This window comes from Anas platyrhynchos, chromosome 1 (assembly GCF_047663525.1).
Source record: "Anas platyrhynchos isolate ZD024472 breed Pekin duck chromosome 1, IASCAAS_PekinDuck_T2T, whole genome shotgun sequence".
NCBI lineage: Eukaryota > Metazoa > Chordata > Aves > Anseriformes > Anatidae > Anas > Anas platyrhynchos.
Genome location: NC_092587.1, coordinates 57,695,995 through 57,717,002, shown reverse-complemented (window position 1 = coordinate 57,717,002; position 21,008 = coordinate 57,695,995). Strand labels below are relative to the sequence as shown.

General features: G+C 45.2%; 1 protein-coding gene across 2 annotated transcripts in view; it reads left to right on the top strand.

The window, feature by feature from the left end:
- Nucleotides 1–19,614, top strand: part of CHST11 (carbohydrate sulfotransferase 11) — a 168,661-nt gene extending 149,047 nt beyond the window's left edge. For both annotated transcript variants that reach the window (XM_027449537.3, XM_027449531.3), the window contains exon 3: nucleotides 14,686–19,614. In XM_027449537.3, coding sequence (XP_027305338.1) covers nucleotides 14,686–15,534 — 849 coding nt within the window. In that variant the 3' untranslated portion in view covers nucleotides 15,535–19,614. The remainder of the gene's footprint in view (nucleotides 1–14,685) is intronic.
- The last annotated feature ends 1,394 nt before the right edge of the window (nucleotides 19,615–21,008 follow it).

Genomic DNA, 21,008 nt, shown 5'->3' with positions numbered 1-21,008 from the left:
GGAGGCTTTCGGAGTGAAAACATCTCTTCTAGCTCACGCTTCTGATGGGGGAAGATTTTTGAAGGCACTAAGAGGCCATCAGTAGAGTAACTCCCATATGCAGTTTCAAAAATAATCGTCTTTATAATACTGCAGGTAACATGCCCCCAGTGACCTACAACAGGACTTCGGATGCACCTTTGGTCTCTTCTGAGCAGAGAAGCTGTGACTTTCTGGCAGTAAACCTTCAGACCTTTTGCGTTTCACTGTGCTTCTGGGTGAACAGTAGGATGTTTTCAGGTGCTGATAGTGGGGGTTTCCAGCTCTTAGCAGGCTCAGAAATTCCCAAAGCTTCAAACCAGAAGCTTCTGGAAACCGGGAGGAATTTTTCCATTGACTTCTCTGGCTTTTAGATCAGGTTTTTGTAGGTGTTTTTTTTCTTGTGACATTGCCTGATACAGAAGGGAATTGTTTCTTGATAGTACAGAACCAGATTGCAGGCTCTGTATCTTTTTTTAATTCAGAACAGCTCTGCTTTTATTAGGTTTGTGTTATCTCATATTTTACCACAATCTTGTTTTGCATTTCATAAATATTAATTCCCCAGACAGTCTCTTTTGTTTAATAGTTTTTGTCTATCACAGGCTTTTCTGTTTTCTTTTCCTCTCTTGTCCCACAGAGATGTCATCCTCTGCCATCAAAAGCAAGAACTTCTCTAAAGCAGCTCTGCAGCCCGACAGTATTTTTACTACAGATCTTTGCTTTCTTCTCAGTGTTCTTTCCCCTTCACTTTTTAATGGCAGAGTCAGGCTCTGATTCACCTGCTTCCTTGGAGTTGGGGGTTAAAAATCTATTTGCCAACTTTTCCTGCTGTCTTCTTTCATCTTTGTACCGACGTGGAGGTATCAGACTGCTTTACCAGATGCCATTTAAACTCAGAGAGGGTTGTTCCCAGGCAGCCTGTGACTTTGTTACTGTGTTTTTTTTTTTTGTTGTTGTTTTGTTTTGTTTTGTTTTGTTTTCTGTGGTTCAAAGCTTCCTTCATGCTTTTCTTCACCTTCTCTACCATATTTCTAGATGTTTTTAACACAATAAGTAAGATGTGGTAGGCTAAAACTGGTAGGTAGAGTTTAATTTAAGTTTAGAGTTCCATTTAGAGTTTCATTTAAGTTGTACCCACTAACTAGCTTATATTCACAAACTGTACTTCTTTCAGTACCATACTGGTTGATTTTCAGGGGTGTGGCAAACTCGTATTACCAAATTAAAAACCAGACCAACATGTGTAACCCTTCCTTGTTTGTACTGAAGTGATTTTTCTTTATCCTGGTACAACATCTTGGAGTGCTCTGACCGTACTGAATTTTGGTGACCACTTTGATGACTTTCCTTTAGATCTCAGTGGCGTATCTGATAGTTGTTTTGATAAATCATGAGCTATACGTGTTGCTGTAGTACATGCTATGCATTTTCACAATAGTCAGTGTCGATTGTCTGTTCTTAATTTCTCACAGGCACCAGCTTGATATAGGAGTTACATCCAATGGTGAATATCACAAATACTGTTCAGGAAAGACATAACAAAGGGGGAAAGGTGCAAGTCTAAACCAAATGTATTGAATACCCATAATCTGCTGGTACCAGAATTCTTTACTGCCACAGTTTCTCAACCTGAATTTTGAGACTGCAGTTTAATCCATTTATTTGACCTTTAAGTAACTAGGAGGGCTAGAAACTTCAGGGAGAACAAATATTTAAAGAGAGAAGTCATTTTGTAATTCTTCCAGAGAAATACCGGGAAACAGGGCTGAAAAATAACCAGCTCTCCATTCTCTGTCCCCACCTTCATCTTGAAATACCAGCAGAACTACAGAAAAAAAACGAAAGTGCTGGTAACACGGGGTTGCCTTGCCTCAAACCTAGACAAGTTGCACATCATAGGGGCTCCTGCTGCACCTGGGTAGGGAAGGGATGTCAGGAGGTTCCTTGGGAGGCCAAGGCTTACCCCGTGAAAATGGTAGAAAAATGCAGCAACATTGGACCAATTCCCTGTGGCTTGGTCCTCACATCTGGAAAGCAGGGATAATGCGAGGTGCTTTGAAGTTTACAGATGGAAGAAGACCAGATAAGCACCGAGTGTTATTTTTATCCCAGACCTCAATCTGTAATTGTGGCTCCAGATGCAGCTTCAGGAGAAATTATCCATCCTGCCGGCACCTGCAGATTCCTCTGCAGTTTATCTGAGGTTTACTTGGGAACTAGCATTTATTCCCAGTGAATGTATACATCTGTTGGTTTCAGTCGCTACTCAGGACTGCTCCACTACCTTGCTACAGGGGACAGGGAGATCTCACCGTGTTTCCAACAGCTTGTAGTTACGGGCTTCTGTTGAGTTCCTAAGATTGAGTGATCACAATTGGTCCAGAATCAGTAAATAGGGAGTGTGGGACAAGGGAGGTCCGATCCTGCCTGCAGTGTTGTTGTGGGCAAAGAGGGAACAAAAGGTGCTCCTAGGCTGATACATAGGATCTGTATAGCCTAGCTGGCTCTTCAGCAGTTTGTTTTTTCTCAGCTAATCTTGGCAAGTGCTTTCTCCTCCTGGAAAAGGTATAAGGAACCTGCCAGCTTATCTCTGCTCAGGTGGTCCTTCTCTCACTGGAGCTGCACACCAGAGAATGTGAATCATTAAAAGTGAAATAGGAGCAGATGTTCTGCATCAGGCTTAAACTAGTGGTGTATGGTAGCTGCTTTATCTTAATCTCCAAAATCCCGTGCATCTTTTGGAGCAGTCTCTTACTCATCCTGTTTGACATTCATGCCTTCTTTTGAAAACGTTTGCATCTTCCTCCTCTGCTCCAAGCCCTCCGTGGGTTTGAAAGTTCAACTTGAGCTCTGGTGATACTGAGTGCAGCTTGCAAAAGAGATGCCGTGGGGGTTAAATAAAGAGCAGCCAAAGAGAGTGAGGAAACAGCAGTGAGAAACATGAGTGAGAAAGAAATTCAAGCAGAACAGTTAAAGCTAACCTTAAAATAACTAGGATTACATTGGAGTCTGCATTGCATTAACAAGGGGCTCAAAGAACACAGTGGCATTAATAAGGTGAATTAGGGGGCCTTGACTGCTTCCACACAGCATTGTGGGGAAAAACAGAAACTGGGGGCATGAACTTGCACACGTATAAAGGTGACGGTGAGGCAGAAGAAGAGAGCATCCATGCGGACAGAAGAAGTTGAACAAAATTGCAGTGTGTTCCTGGAAGCAGTGAATCCCACGTACCGTTTTCCCTTGTGGACAAAGCTTATTTTTAAACAAACAAAGCTAAAGTTAGGTCATGGAGCAGGAAGAGAAGGTCTTTAAAAACAGTAGGAGTAGAGAAGGGGCTCTGTAAGGCTTTCCTGCTCATGCCAGCTGGGGTACGCAGCAGTTGGAAAATGCACATGGGCTGGAGCACAGGAATGGATATAGGGCTGCAGATCAAAGCCTGACCAAAAGCATTTAAGCGTGGTCCTTGCAAATGGGACCTTCACACGGTGACCTGCTCCAGCTAGTATTAACCTCCAGAAGGGATTTAGAAACAACAGGATAAGCAGACTTTTACAAAATCAGTTTTATATTTGAAATGCAAAGCTAAAAGGGTTCGGAGCATTTGAATGCTGTTGTTAATCTCTAGGTCAGCTGTGCTGATGCATCTCGTACAAGGCCTGATACGTTCAAAGAGCAAAATCCGCTGTTAATTACCAGCATGTTTGTGGGAGGCATTTGTGCCATGGAAGCCCTCCCATGGGGCAGAGGGCACGGTGGTGCTTGGCAGCTCTCTGTGCCTTGTGAAGATGGGTCCTGTAGCAGGCAACGCCACGAGCCGGGGGAGGAACCATTAGCTCTTCATTTGTATGGATACAGTGGGTGGAAGCTACTGCACAGAGTCGCTAAAATGACAGCCCTTTTAGCTGAAAACTGTAATTTAGGTTTGCTTCGCCTGTCAGGAATATCAGCTTTTCCGGCATTATGTGAACTTGTCACTGTCCCCCACCCCTAAATCCTTGTCACCTGGCAGCTCTGGAGAAGGACAACCTCCATTCAATGGCCAGGACAGCATCAGCTCCCAGTGCTTCTCAGGAGTCAGCGGGTGCCTTTGCTGCCTGGACTGAAGTCACCAGAGGGATGATGGCAGTTCCCAGGTACCAAATGGCTGTGGGAACCAAGGATGCTTCTCAAACTGCCCTACTAAACTCAATCAGTGGCAGCATGTGCTTTTGTCACACTGTGCTGGTGGATTTTTTCAGCCCTACCTGCTTACCCAAGCGAATGTCTTCCAGTGCTTGGGTGCTGTCTGGAGACTCCAGGAGCAGAAGCCAGTAGCTGTAGGCATGGATAGCTGGGCTGTCAGATCCCCCATAAGTACATTTTGGCATAAACCACCAGATGCTACATTTTACCTGTGCTGCAGGGAGGCTGCCCGAGCTAGCAGCTGAAGGCAACGCTCACCCAGCCACACAGGAGGTGAAACAGCGCCGGGCCTGTGCCTGGGACAGAAGCCGTCCTGTTTCTCCCTCTGCAAAGGAGAGGGCACATTTCCATCTAGCGCACGCTCTTGGCTCTCGCCGTGCACACAGCTGAATGCCTCGACTCACTCCCGGCTTTCCAGCCACATCCCTGCGGGCCGCAGGGCTGCAGGCTGGCACTTCTCCCCCTCGCCTGGCCCTGCTGCTTGCGGGGTGGGAGGGGGACATGGGACAAGGGCATCTCCCCTCTTTCTCGATCTCCTCCATGCTCAGGGGTAGCAAGGACCTGCTTTCGGGGATTTTACATGCTGATGGGTGCAGAGTGAGAGCTAGCTGGCAGCTGGAGCTCCTCCTGGCCTTAGCTGGAGTCCTCAGGATGCAGGTGGGACAGGGCGTGCAGCGAGGATGCGAGAGCAGCGAAGGGGGAGCCAGGCCTCTCGGCAGATGGAGAGGGCACCGACGGGGCTGGCGTGTGTTCAGGAGCCGTGAAAGGAGCGGGGTGCAAGGAGACAGCGCTTGGCTGCAGCTGAGAAGGGTCCCAAAACTGGGAGCTCAGAGTGGCCTTTTCTGCGTGACTGCTTCGGGAAGTTTAAAAAAGACTGAGCAGTAAAAAAAAAAATAAATGGTGGGGGAAGTGATTATGTGCAATTTCTTTCAGGGTGTAGTTGAGGGAATGGTTTAAAAAAATAGCAGCCATTTAAAGACATACTAAGAATTTGTTCTTCCATTGTAAGCTAACATTTAGTGTGCAGTGCCTAAATGGATCTGTTATTAGATGAGACAGAGACCCTTAGAAATCACAGTAAACACAGCTGTAGAGATGAGGAAAATTAACAAGGCATCATGCTAATAATTGTACCTTCCAGTTGTACTAATCACTGACAAAAGTTACTTTTAACATTGCCCTCGTGCTCTGACACAAGTCTTAGTGTGGCAAGTCAGACGCTTAAAAATACAAGCCAGACCTTTGGGATTTGTCAGGATTTAAAGCAGATTACCTAGGCGTGCGTTCTGCTGCTGCTCTTTCAGTGCTGTGCCAAGGTCTCCCTGTCTGCAGGACTGAGTGACCCAGGGATTCATGAGGTTCCCATCATGGGCCTCCTGGTCGGACCTGCAGGGCCCCAGGCATTGTCCTTTGGGTACGGCTGGCACGGCGGATGGAGCACGCTGCCGTTTGGGAAGGGGCACCAGTGGCTGGCAGAGAGGGCAGCCTTATGCAGATGGTATTTGCTTCCCAGAGAAGCCTATGGTAGAGTCATTTGTGGTCTGCTGCTGGCAAAGAGCTTCTTTCAGTGCACAAACACTCAAACATCTTTTTTTTTATAACAAAAACAGAAAATCTCACAGAGGCAGACACGGCAAATATTCAGTCTTTTGCTTTGGTCTCTCTCTGGGCCTAAAGTCCAATGTTTGCCCAAACCTGACACTAGGTTTGGACTAAATGCTAGTGGCTGATTTGGAGCTGAGCCTCCCTCAGGACTTGAGTCGCTGGTATTCATCTCAGGGTAGAAGAGATAGATGTAGGAAGCTCTTGATGTTACAGACTTTCCACGTCAACCCAGAATCATTTTTCATTCCGTGGCAGAAAGGTTTCCTGGGAAGGCTATTGTAATTAAGGTTATAAATGGATGCTGGCATTTTAATAGAGAAGGTCCTTTGTCTGCTCACGCAGGGGGTCATCTGGTTCATTTTGAAGAGTAGCAGAAAGGTGAGAGCTTTGGGGTGAACTGTAATTAAGGCTGTGGAGAAAGAGCAACCCAGGTTAGTTGCCTTCTGTGAACATCAGTGAGCAGCACGGACAGAAAATTTATCCTTGGAGTAGTGTGTCTTAGTCTGAGCAAAATGCAACCTCACCAAAGGAAAGTAAAAGAAATACAGTGATAATTTAGAATGGTTTAGTTAGAGGAGAGCTCATAGCAGGATTACACACCCCAATGTGACGGACCAAGGGCTCAGTGGACAGGGCAGCAGCTGCATCGTAGCATTTGCTCTTCTCTCCCAGTTACACCTCTTTACCTTAAAATAGTCCACACAGCATTTCTTGGTGGGGACTGACCCTGTGTCCCTGGCTCATGGGAGCAGCGGTGGCCAGCATGGAGGTGACAGAAGGGTCCTACACACAGAGCTCATCCTGGTAGCGGGGGACAGGGGCTCAGCACAGCTAAAGACATGGCTTCGTGGTGCCTCTCGCCTCCGGCAGGCTGCTAAGTACCTTGAATTATATGTAAAGAAACCAGCTATGCAGCAACTATCTTCTGTTTTTCTTATTTGGGTTTCAAAAGCTTGGGAGCAATATTGGCGTGTTGCATGCTGAGTTAAAAATTGGAAATGTATTACCCTGATTTAGCATGGGACTGAGTAAATTGTATTCAGTTAAAATAGCAGATATCCTGCTGGGAAGAAAATAAGTATTTCCACTTGACTGTGTGACACCTAAGCTGCAACCCAGAGGTACGAGGGGAGGATTTGTGTGACCGAGAAATCCATTATCGCCGGATGCCAGGTCGGAGCTGGCTGGGGTGAGCAGCACGCTGGTGTCCCATGCAGCTCCAGCCCCCCAGGCGGCCTGGAGGGTGGCCTCCTCCTCCTCAGGGTCTCACAAAGTGCTGCCATGGTGCCGCCAGAGCACCTGCCAGGCCTTGGTCTGTCGCTGGTCTGGTGGTGGTGCCTTGTCCTGAGGGAGGCCTTGTCCTGAGGGAGGCCTTGTCCTGAGGGAGGGCTTACTGCGAGCACTAGCTGGTCTCTGCTTGTGTGGTCCTGCAGTGTTTGCTGGGACCTTTGTTTCTGAAGGATGTAAAATACCTGGGTTTGCAGCAGCGAGCTTAGCTTTTGAGGAGAGCTTTGTGCCCTTAAACTCATGCTGAGTCCAGCAGCCAGCATCATGAAGCTTGAAGGAGTCACAGGGAGACTCCTGTACACATGGCAGGGTCATTTAGATTGCTCCTAACACCTTCCATGCTGGAGATGCCTCACTGTTTTACAGCACAGACATACCCTATCCTCTCCGTTGGGATTTTTCCCACATCAAAACTGAGTCTCTGTTGTTTAGCTCTGTTACTACACAGTGAGTCCGGAGAGCAGGTTATATTCCCGTCCTCCTTCTGGAAGTTATGTGTTTCTGTATTTACGTATCTACTTCGTCCCGTTTCCCCGCTCCACCCAGTTTATCTCACCCCTACTGCCATAATGTCTTGGAACAGATAAATAAATGTCAGTGTTTCCATTGTCTCCTGGATGCCAGCTCTGCTAAAATGCAGTTCCTCACTCTGTTTTTTAAGGGCTACTCCCAGCCACGCCCTGGCTGACTCCACGCATCCCCAGCCCAGTGCTCCTCCTGGTGCACCACTTGCAGATGTCTGTGGCATGCCTTTTGCTAACTTATTCTCAAGCCTCTCCTTGAAAACCACTTCTACAGCTCCCACAGTTGTAGAAGGTCCTAGTTGTGAAGTGGCCATCCCTGGGGACTGGGAATGGTTATAAGGACCATGCCTGAGCTCCTGTGTGTTACAGTTTGTACACTGAGGTATGGAGCCAGCCTCCGGTTACGTCCGCATGTGTTGGAGGGGAAAGGCTAGAAAGTTTTCATTTGAAAATGAAATTCGTAAGACAGCCAGACCTTTCAGCTTTTTAATATGAGCAGTGATTTATGGCGGCACTTAAAGAATGAGCCAGAAGCGGCCAGATTCATCATGCGCTGTCCTTCCCTATGGAGGCGGCGGCGAGGCTGGGCTCGGGGGCAGAGCCCAGCCACAGAAAGGCCACGCAGCTCTGATCATCATCCCATCCATCAAGGTGTCTCTGGGCCCAGCCCCAGGCTTCGTCCACTTCTTTTGGCTGTGAGACAAAAAGAGGATTGGCTATCCGCTGAATTCCTTTCCCCACTCCCTTCCTGCAGCTGCCTTGAAGCACTGAGGAGGTGACAGCAAAGTGCTCATTGTACATGTAACGGGAGGCTCCAAGCTTGTCTTCTATATGTTAAGTCCCAAGAAACACATCAGCATTAAGTTTTTGTGCTGTAATTATTCTCAGCTCAAGGCTCCTCTGTACCCAATGATTTCTTACCTCTCAGGTGTATTGCATTTAAACTCAGTCATTTCAATTTTGCCTGTCCTTTGTTTGCAGGATACCCATACAGCCTCACAATAGCAGCAGGCACAGACATGCTTTAGTCAACCCATTTGGACAGATCATATGTCTTTCTCCTTCGCACGTCCAACTTTTCTATCTCCCTGTTCCAAAGAGACCTTTTACAAGTGTGTACATTCACCTTACCAGCCCCAAACCCTGCTTGCTGCATGGGCCCTGGCACCACACAATTTCTAGCAGAATGGCAATGGAAAGGCTTGCAAATATGTGTGGGGCTACAGAAGTTGTCATTTTTAAAAGGTCTCACTCTTTTCTTCCTGAATCCATACCTGTATCTCTTATTGTTGGGTGGAGGCGTAGGATGATTAAAAAGCTGGCTTTAACACACAGCTGGTATTGTTTGTTGTCGATCCCTGCTGTGACCCTCATGCCAGAGAGAGCCGGCTTGTGGTTTTTCAAGGAGATGTCGTATTATTTAGGCTCTGTGTGGTACTTTAAGACAAAAAGGCCAGGACTTAATGACCTAGTAGTGACCATTGGCAGCTTCAGCTGCATGTCTTTCTGCCACTGCATTTCGCCTGGTTTAGTGTTGTTTCTTCTCCAGCACCCAAAGACGAATGAATGCCAGAGTTAATGCTGATGTGTCATTATTCAGATAACTGTAGCCTCTGGACACAAAGCAATGCAACTGCTGGGTTGTTTCACCCTTCCCTTCTACATACGTGCATGCAGACACACACATGAGGTAGGATGTGTGTATAGGAGGAAGAAGGAGGGAATGTGTGAAGCAGTTTAGGATTTTTGACAATACAGTGCTAGCAGCTGCAACGTAAGACTGTTTTCACTCAAAAGTTTTGATCCTTTTTTTTTTTCATAGCCCTGGTGCATTCTGTACGGTGGGAATTTAAAATGTTATGGTTATCTTCAGTTGCAATAGAGAATTACTTGAAATAAATGCATATTTTGCCTTATCTTTGTGGGGCAATAAGTTCAATGAATTAAATGGAGAAAAGAAAGCAGCTTTGTAATATTTCATGAATTTTCCTTCAGAGGATATAATTTGTCTCTAAAATTTTCTTAGCACAAATGCTCCTAAGTTAATATTAGTTTTATTATCTTATATTATCCAGCCACTCTGTAGAGACATTTTCATAGCAAATTTGTATTCTAGTTTGTCCATCCTCAAGTTGTCAGCAAAGATGTAAAGTATTTCCATCTCCAGCATGCATTATGTGCTTTCTAGTCTGCTTTATTGGACTCTGAACAAATATTGATTGAGGTTTTCGTGGGGTTATTTGGGTTCTGGGATTTTTTGAAAACATTAAATCAACAATAATATACTATGAAATGTAAAATAAAGTATGAAATATTTCAAAGCTGTTACTTTTTTTTTTTTTTTTTCCAGTCCAGGTCAGTTTAATTAAATCTCTTTATCTAAAATTTGCTTACTCTTTTAGATTCAGTGTCTTGATTCACATTACTGTCTGTCATCTATATAAATTGTAAAGAGCAATAGTTATGTGTGATTTATTAGAACTACTTATGTTTGGACAATGACATATGAAGCATGGTTGCTTCCCCTTTATTGTCTAATGGTGAGTGTTTTTAAGAAAGCAATCTCGAACTTGTTGCCTAGAATGCAGATATACCAAGTATGGCAGCTATAGATCCAAGCTTTAAAAGCCAACCACTAAAACAATGTCTAAAAGATGTTTATAGGTTCAGGGCAGTCCATCAGGATTGTAACAATCATATTTGCACTTTTTATGTTGAAAATGGGATTGGAAATGGGCATGTGTATAACCTCATGCTAAAAAAAAACACAACATCCCTAAACATTTGGGAAAACATAAATAATATCAAGAAACATTTTATACAGTAAATGCCAAACACCTCCTGAAATTCAGATGGTGTGGTTGATACGCAGGAGGAAGGAGAGCTGCTCTTATTTGAGATTTTTCAGTCAAGTGAAATATTAGTCTCTGTAGATGTCACATAAGTAGGACCATTAGTGCCACCTATAGTTAGTCTGTCTGACACTTTTCACTTCAAGACCTTGCTTTCAGTGGATTATGAGTCTGCTCCGCACAGCTCTAAACGAATATTCTCAAGAAGTTGGTAGAGATGAGCTCTGGTTCATGCTAAGCTAAGCAGTGCTACTGGATAGACACAACTCAGAGTTCAGCGGAGATGCTCCTAATTTTGATAGCTTCATGGACTGCAGGTAGCAGGAATGCCACGGCAACTTGTATAGTTCTAGCACAGGACAGACACCAAGCCTCCAAATACAGGTGTAAGTGAAGAACTAAATGCAGATGCAAATTCTTTATTAATGCAAGGAAATGGCAGTATAGAAGGGCATGGGTCTGCAACCCCCTTTCATATTGTTTGTCCTCATTATTCCACTTTAAACTAACTTGGTTACGTTTACCCTTCATCCTGCCATGCCCAATGTCATGTTAGCACTCCCAGCATCGATTATTTGTGAGCCTGGTTACAGTCATTTGCAGAACAAGCAGCAGCTGCAGGCAGTGCAGTAAGAATAAATAAAACCTTGCCTTATAGCAGTTTGAGGCACTTCTTTGCACTCTCATTTTTTACAGAGAGGTGAAATTTAATGAAGTTTGTCGGGTTTTTTTTGAGTGGCACCTTGGTTATTTCTGTCCGTCCATTCAAGAAGTGCTGTCATTGCAGCCATCTACATGAATTTTATTGATCTCTGCTCCGAGGCTGCATTACAGTACACTGTTCAATTAAAATAAAATAATTTAAAATGTCCTTGCGTTTAAATCTGAACTTGCTGCTTGACCACCAAGCTTGGAAAGGCCCTCAAAGATTATTTTATCCTGCTGTGCCTAAGCAGTCAGAAGAAAATACCTCCCATCTCATTACTGTAATTTACCTTGAATAACCTTTGCATTTCACAGGCTGAAAGTTGTAAATTCGCCAGCGTATGTGTTTCTGGTCAGTGTGTTCTCTCCAATGCACAGCAGAGAGACAGACCTAAACCACGGCAGATGCCTGAGCTTTGGCAGGAGCTCTGTTAAAGGCTCCTCGGTGCCGTACCTGGCTGTGCTAGTTTAGCAAGAGCTACCTCGTAGCTCCTGTGTGCTCCTGTGTGCTACCAGCCAGGCCAGAGCAGGTGCAGAGCTGACCCCAGGGCACTGGTGCATGTTTGGTAAATGTAGCCGGTCAAACTTTTATGCCATTTCTTCGTATTTCCTCTGTGCTAAAAAGAGAGGGAGACAAGTGCCACTACAAAATCCACGAGTGTTGCCTTTTAAGTGAATTTGACGTAGCGCAGTCTCGTTTGCAATTGCAAAGACGAAGGCTGCGTTTTTCCCCTTGCTCCGAATGCCTGAAAATCTCATTAATGCTGGCGTGTGGAGAGAAAGTGCTTTAGCCCATTGATGTAGGAATGAAATCAGGAGCAAAGCACAGCTCTACGAAGATTCATCTGTAGATTAGGGTCAGAAGCAACCAGTAGATTATCGAGTCTGACCTTCCATCTAATACAAGCCGCAGAATCTCATCCACTTAATGCTGTATTTATCCGAAGAACAGCATCAGAGAAACAAATACAGTGCGTTAACATATTGTAATGTAGCAGTATCTTCAGGCTTTTCTAGTGTTTACCCTAAAACCAGAGACAAACAGCAGTACTATGCTATATGATACTGATGTAAAATCTGCAGAAGGAGAGAGATTTGGGCACTTTATCTGCTTGCAGAGAAGAATTTGTATGTCTGTATGTTTGCACAGGGTTTTGTTTAGTGCTATGAAAATCATTCACTGGTAACTAACCCGTGTAGAGCTGACCGCTAGCTCTTTATCTCTCTGAAAACAGCACAAATTGAAATAGGGATTTATTTATTTTCTCCTAAAAAAAAGTAATTTTCTTCAAACATCTGTGTGGTCCTTGACAACTGCATTCTAACATCTTACTTTGGAAACTCCCAGCCAGTTTCCCTAGGAAATCTGAAGCACATTTCACATTGGTTTTCTCCTCCCTTGGACTACAACACAAAACTGCCCTTGAAATGCACCTGGAAGGCATTCAGGGGGATACCACACACGCACAAAGCCAGTCTAAAGTGGTCACTCTGGGCTATTTCATGTTTTAGCCATTAGCCAACATTTTGCTGAACAAGGGACTAAGGAGATGAGTTGAGGAAAGTCTCAAGGAATTCGGAGGAGAAGTGGTGATTGGCCTTGTACAAAATAGAGAGGTCCCAGGCTAAACACATAAATGTTGTCCTGGAGAAAAAACCCTCCTGCCCTGCTCTGAGGTACACCAACCCCATGGTGTTCCCCATCACCACAAGAACATTCCTCTGCAACCTACCGCAGCACAGAGGGAGGGGGAGCCTCAGCTGCTCAAATGTTGCAAAAGCTTTTGCTGCCCTTGGGCGGGTGAAGCCTGGGCTTTTAGGGTTTGTCTGTAACAATACCATTTCTATCTCCCTTCATTCCACAGCTCACACATCCTACGACTGGCTTAGTTCCATTTTTCTGTCAGTAAGATCCTTTGGGGGATCTTGTTGTCTGGTCTGTTTTTTTCCTCTAAAGTGTGTTTCAATCCTGTTTTGTTGCTTGCTTTCTTTCTTTTTTTTTTTTTTTTTTTTTTTTTTCTTTTATATGAATCAGAGCTCCTGGTATTGAAAGCAGAGATTTGACCCATGACTGCAGGAACCCCCAAGCAGCTGCAGAGCCATTTGCCCAGGGTATTTACCACACAGGGGAGGGGGAAGGCTCAATACGGCCCTGTAGCCAAAGGCTAAATACTCCCACAGCAGATGAATGCCATCTGCATTGCCCTGACTGCTTCGTTGCAGCATCCTGTGATTCATGTTAACCTGCCTGGAAGGCATTAAATAAGCACATTGGGAAGACTCAGCATTCAAGAAGGCATCTCAGACCTCTTTGCCCATCAGGCTGGAAGGTCAATACTTGCCTTACTACTTGGCTTTGAGGCTAAACTAATTACTGTGCACGAGGCTCCTTGAAATTGACAGCTAAGTGGTGTTAAGTAAATGTAAATGCCATTACCAAAACCTTCCCTCTGCTGCTTTGATAAAATTCATCCAGAATATGTAAAAAGACATTTATATCAGTGAGGGCACTTTGCACAGCAAAACACAGTGCCGTGCAGGGACACCTCAGGTAGCTCTGAAAAAGCAAATGCAGGAGCCCTGCATCAGCATGGTCCTTTACCTGAGGTAATAGACTGTGTTTCCCAGAGGAGTCCAGCACCTGCCTTAGCAGAAAATCTTCCTCCTGTTGCTGTACGGGATATGGTGGCTGGTGGCTGCTGCACAGCAGCCCAGTGGGCCCTGTGGGCTCCCCCTAAGAGATTACAGCCTCTCCAAAGCCTCCAGTAGCAATAATAGTAGAAAATTAGGGAGCTATTAACAAAATAATAAAGGGCTATGGGTGAATATAGTGCTGTGTGTGTTAGAAGGCTGTGTGCTCTTTCCTTCTGTCAGTCTGGCCTTAGCAGAGAGGCAAATTTATAGCTAATATTCTCCCAGCTCCCCAGGAAATCATGTCTGTGAGAATGGTCCCCTTAGGAACTAGCAGGAATCTCCACGGGCTTCATTTCTTTTGCCAAGGTCATAGCCAACAAACAAGCTGAGATTGTAAATTCTCTAGCGTAAAGATATCAGCAATGAAACCACATACTGTTTTCATTTCGACAAACTTTCTGAATCTGGTGTTTTCCTACCCTATCGCAGCTGCAAAAAGTCAGGCAGGGTCTGACTGCTGTAGCCGTGGGATGGGTTGCAGAGTGGAGATTGGTTTTCCAGGGTTAAGAAAAGCGGCGACCACATCTCAGGATGTGAGGTTTGTGTAAGTACATGTGTCACCAGGATGTGTAAGCTGTTACACTTCTTTGTGTTGGTGTCAAAGTGAAACCCTGGGCAGCTTGTACCAAGAAGTTTGGAGACAAAAAAAGCTTTATCTTCTAGCACAGGAACGTTTTTACTCAGCCTCATAATGAACTGTTTTAAGTTCCATACAAACACTAATCTGCTTTTCTGTGAATTGCTTAGTAAGTAGAAAGGCAGTAAGAGTTTCCAACCTGCTTGACTTACTGGTACATCTTCTCTCTTTGCAGTTGTCCAACACGGCGATTCTTCATCAGATTAGACGGGACCAAGTGACAGACACGTGCCGAGCAAACAGTGTGTCTAGCAGGAAGCGCCGTGTGCTGACGCCCAACGATCTCAAACACCTGGTGGTGGATGAAGATCATGAAATGATCTATTGCTATGTTCCCAAAGTGGCCTGCACAAACTGGAAGAGAGTCATGATGGTTTTGACGGGAAGAGGCAAGTACAGCGATCCAATGGAAATCCCGGCCAATGAAGCCCATGTGTCTTCAAACCTGAAGACCCTCAACCAGTACAGCATCCCAGAGATCAACCACCGCTTGAAAAACTACATGAAGTTCCTCTTTGTACGCGAGCCCTTCGAGAGACTGGTGTCAGCCTACAGGAACAAGTTCACACAAAAGTACAACACTTCCTTCCACAAGCGTTATGGCACCAAAATCGTGAGGCGCCAGAGGAAAAACGCAACCCAGGAAGCTCTGCGTAAAGGCGACGATGTGAAATTTGAAGAGTTTGTGGCATATCTCATCGACCCCCACACCCAAAGAGAAGAGCCCTTCAACGAGCACTGGCAGACTGTGTACTCCCTCTGCCACCCTTGCCACATTCACTACGACCTCATAGGAAAATACGAAACACTCGAAGAGGATTCGAATTACATCCTCCAGCTTGCAGGAGTCGGCAACTACCTGAAGTTCCCCACCTATGCAAAGTCCACGAGAACTACTGATGAAATGACCACAGAGTTCTTCCAGAACATCAGCTCGGAGCACCAAACGCAGCTGTATGAAGTCTACAAACTTGATTTTTTAATGTTCAATTACTCAGTGCCAAGCTACCTGAAATTGGAATGAGGGATGGGTTGGGGGGAGAGTGGGGAGAGAAAGCTTGTTTTATTTAAGATTTTTATTTGTCATAATAAATATGGAGAGTGGGTTATTTTGTAAATTAATATTTTCTTTTTTTTTTTTTTTGAATGATGCTGCGAGCAGCACAGTCAAAATTATTTAAATCAACTGTAAGAAAGGACAGCTCTCTTTGCAGGGTAACAGGATTGTGACGATCTAGCTGTAGAAATTAATAATACTGCTACACTGTTTAAAAAATGTTAATAGTGTTCTGGTGAATTTCGTTGATCTTGCATTCCTCAAATTCTAATTAATGTTATTTATACTTATTTAAAACATGGTCTCTTGGTAGGTTTCACTTTAGCAACAGAGATAAGATAACATTTGGACAAAAGGAATCTGGATTTATACTTTCTTCAGTTGAGCTTGTCTCTGGATAATAATATGCTTCCATTAGCCTTTCATACAGGTAAACACAGGTGTGGTTCTTGATACCACGTGCTTTGAGAATAATGATGGAAATAATTTCTGCAGAAAGTGATATTGCACTTAAGCATACTAAAAAGCTGTCTTTCTAGCCCTGAGAGGGAAAAAATAAAACAGATTTTGATAGATACGTGATCTCTAAAATCCATGACTAAAAGAAATGTGAATGTATTCTTTGGGAAATGAAACCATGAACTTTTTAAAAATCTGGACTTAATGGTTTTGTCAATAATATGATGCATCCCATTGTCTCATAATTTGAAGCCCACCTGCACAAATGAATGCAGATTGGCGGATGCTCCGTCTGAAAAATCAGCATTTTGAAAGTGGCTGTGGAGATTTTTGAATGCCCAAAGCAATTGGTGTTCACTTCAGTCATACCCAGGATGAGGTTACTAGGGGAGCTCCATCTGCTGAAAGTCATGCCTCTCTACTTGATCTTAGGGTGGGCAACCAGAATTGGCTAATGTGCTCCAAAAACACCAGTCACAATATGTTGCTTTAAAGAATGTGGAGATATCGTTTAAAAAGTCAGAAAGTCATCTTCGTGTTGATCTCTAAGCATGCAAGGCAATAAAAAAGGTCTCTAATCTTCCTACATGCTGGTTTCATGGCTTTTTCCTCTGGGGAAGGGGGAGTCTTCTCTTTTCAGTTGTTGCTGACAGGGATGCTTCTGATTTCCCATGGTTAGGATTTCATCTCAGTCAGGTCTAGAAGAGCACGGCCCTTTTACCAAAGGTGAATGTCTCTGTGGCAGTTGTTATGCTTGCTTTAATGTGATGCCCGTGAGACATGGAGGGCAGCAGGAGCTGAGTGGGACATGGTCTGGAGTCACCCGTGGGTGTCCTGCCCCAGGGCCTGCTCAGGGCCAGTGCTCACCTGCCCTGGGCACTGCGCTGAGCACAGAGCCGAGGCTTTCTTCCAGTACCAGTGCTGGTAACCGTGTAGTCCTCAGGGTGACCGCCTGTGTTTGTGCCGCCAGGCAAGCCACAGCTTTCCAAAATCAAGGGGCAGCTTTGACTGTGTGAGGCTTTGTTAGCCTGGGGTTTTGTTCGGGGAACAGAAGAGAGGTGATTGGCAAAAGGAAGCACAGACTTTAGGTGAGGCATTTGTGGGAATGTTTGAAAGCTGTTTGCTAAAAAAGGGTTTTGAATTGCCTGCATGTGTATCTTCTTATGTTCAAACCCAACGCTTCAAAAAATTAGTGAAGGTTTAGGTAAACTCAGTGGAAGGTGGAGCTGCTGTAGTAGTATCAGAGCCAGATCCTGACAATGTTGCAGTGTGCAGTAGCTGATAATAGCTGCTGAATTACGTAGCCTCCAGGACACTACATGGTTAAAGAAGTAACATAGGTCTGTCTTATTTTGTAAAAATAAGTCACTGAGTAAATCTCAGTGGAGAACAAATTAGCATAGCAAACAACAGCTGAACTCCTTTCACGATTGTGCTCGGTCTTACCCAGGCTTTGGGTCTTTATTTTTTTAATCATAGCCTCCAAATAAATCTCTCATCCACTCTGGAACAGGCACAGTTTTTGTAACCCAGGTCCTATTTATAACCCTGATGGCTGGTGAAGCACTGACTGCCTGAATCTGACAGCTCTGAATTCCTGAGTGGTTTCTGATTGCTGACTAGTGCTTTACTTGAAAGCAGTTTGTCTCATTTAGAGTATGTGGAGCTGTTGCAAGTGCCTATCACAGTGTGCCCCGTCTTTCTTTTATTTGTAGTTTGATGGGTATATGTTTGTTAAAAAAAAAATAAAAAATTGTATGAGGGTAGATTCTCCCTTCCCCCCCCATCCTGCAAGCTGTTTCTGTGCCTGTTTCGTGTTGTATCCAACAGTGCTAATATTTTTGTCCCAGTTTTTCCTCAGTTATCTGTTAATCCACTCCAACAGAATGTGATTTTTTTTTTTTAATTTAAGAAAAAAAAGTTGCTTCAGAAAGTAAATATTTTAAAAGCAGGGTGTGCATTCTCCCTTCTTTCTGTACTTTTTGCCTCGCTCGCTCATCACCACGTTTTTATCTGTTCTTAAATATTCTCTTTAGCTTCACCGCTTTGGAGACACACACACCAAAAAAACAACCACACATATTTGACAGCTCTGATAAGGAAGCTTTAGGTGAAAAAGCATGTTTAGAAGAGCTGAGGGCTGGGTGCTGCTGGAGCTGGGATTGTTGAAAGCAGTGCTGGGCTCATTCACCCCTCTGCCTCCATGCAGAGGCCAGCCTGAGGCAGGTGCCCAGCTCTGACACAGCCCCCATGTGGTCTGGAGCAGGCACATAAAACAATCTCTTGCTATTTAAAAAATACTGATCCCAAACTGCTGCAATCTGTCAATTTAATGTTTGATCTGTTCTGGGGTGCTGTGAGTTGGTTGTAGTTTCCTGTTTAAAATGAAGAGCTGAGATGCTGGATATGATCATGTCCTGTATGTTGAACACAAAGCCCTTGTGAGGTTGAAGGAGGACCACAAATGTTAAGGAATAGATTTTGTTTGGACTACTGGGTGTGCTGTTCGACTGAGCCAAAAAAAAAAAAAATCCCTTTCCCATGACCCCATGTAGGTTGTGCCTCCTCATCTCAGAGAGCTGGTGGCCACCGCCTGCAGTGAGGGGACCAGAGCAGGCAATCCCAGCAGGGGTCGGGCCTGCTCCTCAGCATGGCCTCCTTATAGGGTTCATTTTATAGCTGCGGCCACAGATGGTCCCAGGAGATGAGCGGGCAAAATTGAAAACACAGATGTGTCCATGGGGCCGCAAGGCCAGCCAGGGCACCGCTGTTTTGTAAAGAGGTACAGCAGTTATGGTTGAGCAGTGGTGAAAGTAGAGAGGAACCAGCGGGTTCCTCTCAGTCAGTCCCGCTGCCCACCTCAGCCACCAGCCCCCTCAAAGCCGCTGGGCCTAGGAGTGTCGATCTCCATGCAGGATCTGCTGGTGCTTCCCCATCATCAGGCAGGGCCAGCACAGCCCAGCAGCACCAGCCACTCCTCCCTTGGCTTAGTCCCCCCAGATCACCCCAAGCACCTTAACCTGGAGCCCAGCCTGGATTTGGCCCGCCTGAACACAGTGGTGGCTTCAGGGCGTGGGGGGCCCCCCAAACCTGACTTCTTCCATGTTTCAGCCTCTTCATAAACCATGCCCATTGTCACAAAAACTTGCAAACTGCCTGAACCATGCGCTGCATAAGACCTGTGAAATAATTCACAAGCTGAAGTGCTTTTAGAAGTTGACCCCAGATGTCTTAGGGTTTCACTGTAGTCTGCTGCACTTTTCAGGTACAAAAAGGGACTGTCCTTACTATTACTCTTGTTACAGAGAGTGTTATTTTCTTACATGCATGCACAATACAATGTGTACGAATAATTTAACATCAATGTGGGGTTGGATTTTTTTTTTTTTTTTTTACCTATTTGTATGCAGTAGAAGGCTTGTTGTAGAAGAGTATCTCCTCATACCTAAATATACTGTTAATAAAGAAAAAAGCTAAATTATACATTGCCAACACAAGTGTGAACTGCTCATGAATCTTTCCTTAAAAAGCCATTCAAGCCTGATTATTTTTCTAAGTAACTTCAATTAAATTGAAGAAAGAAAGTTCCTCTCTGTGTGCTTTATTTCTGGCTCATGTTTTCAGGGTTGAGGGTGGGATTTTGTTCACAAAGCTTTGCTTTCTCACAAGGGTTATTGCAGCAGGACAAGCAAAAGACTCAAAATTTGCTGTGGCACAGCAAAGCTAACATCATCTACCAACATCCCTCGTTCCCTTCCTCTCGGAGTTCCCAGCCAGCATAGATGAGGGCTGTCAATTTAAGACTGTAGGATGCCCAGAAACACAGTCCCACCTCAAATGAGGGTGCTTTGGAGCCAGTTCAGTGACATAAACTATCTGATGAGCTTTAGGTCATGTTCTTGCCCATCCTCATGAAAATTTTCAAACAGCTTAGTGTTAAACATTTTCAGCAGCCCCCAAACCTGTGTGGCCTCATCTGTGATTTTCGCTGAGACCACAGCTAGCCCCAAAGCAGAAACTTCCAACTGGGCTTTGAAGACAAACTTAGGTGAGGAAACCAGCACTGTAAATTGTTTAGGTAAAACATACATTTAGGAAATAACTGCTCACTGTGGTGGCTGTGTTGGTGGAAGGGACCCTGGTGGTCAGCTGGGACATGCTGCTGCTGCTGAAGACCACCAAGGCTAGGCCAGGCCAGCCGTAGGCCGCCATTAGATTCCCAGCTAGCCATCACCTGGCTAACTAAGGCCAAATACTCAACCTCTCCCTGTTGGTTGTATGCCTCAGGTCTCCGAATATCATGGTAGGCCATCACTAGGCCCTCTCCAGCATCTCAACATCCCTCTTGAATTGAGGAGGGCCCCAAAACTGGATGCCATATGCTGGGTGCAGCAGGGCCAGCGGCAAACAGGCCCTTTGATCTGCCAGCCCCTGCCTCACGAGGCAAACTGCACCGTGAGCCATGCTATTCACAACAGGAGAAAGCTCATGAATAAGAGATGTGAAATATACTGAATAGGTGTCGCAGCACCTGTTGGGGCTCTCACTGCCTGTCATTAGTGTCCGAGCCCATTCCCACTACTAACACACCCCCTCCCTAATTAGCAGGCAGAGTTGCAGCCCAGCTTCCTGAGCCGTGCAGCGTCGAGGCAACAACCTCCTTGCTGCCAGCACCACCAATTTGTTTCCTCTACAATCTCGATCAGAGAGGGAGGTAATTAAGGAGGTCTTGAGAAGGTCTCAATCTAAGTGAATGCTCAGCCTGGCTCCAGACACTGCGCTGATTGCTCTGCCTCCCCTGGCAATTTGGCAGGCATTACACACGCTTCAAAGCAACCCAACCCCGTTCCGTCAGTACAGGGGCTAAGAAAGCCACTGCGCTCCTCTGAGGAGTCTACCAGCTTTGGTAACAGTTGTATTCATCCACAAGGGTGAAGTGCCCACTACTGCCCTATGACAGCAGGGCCGTGGCACACCCAGGC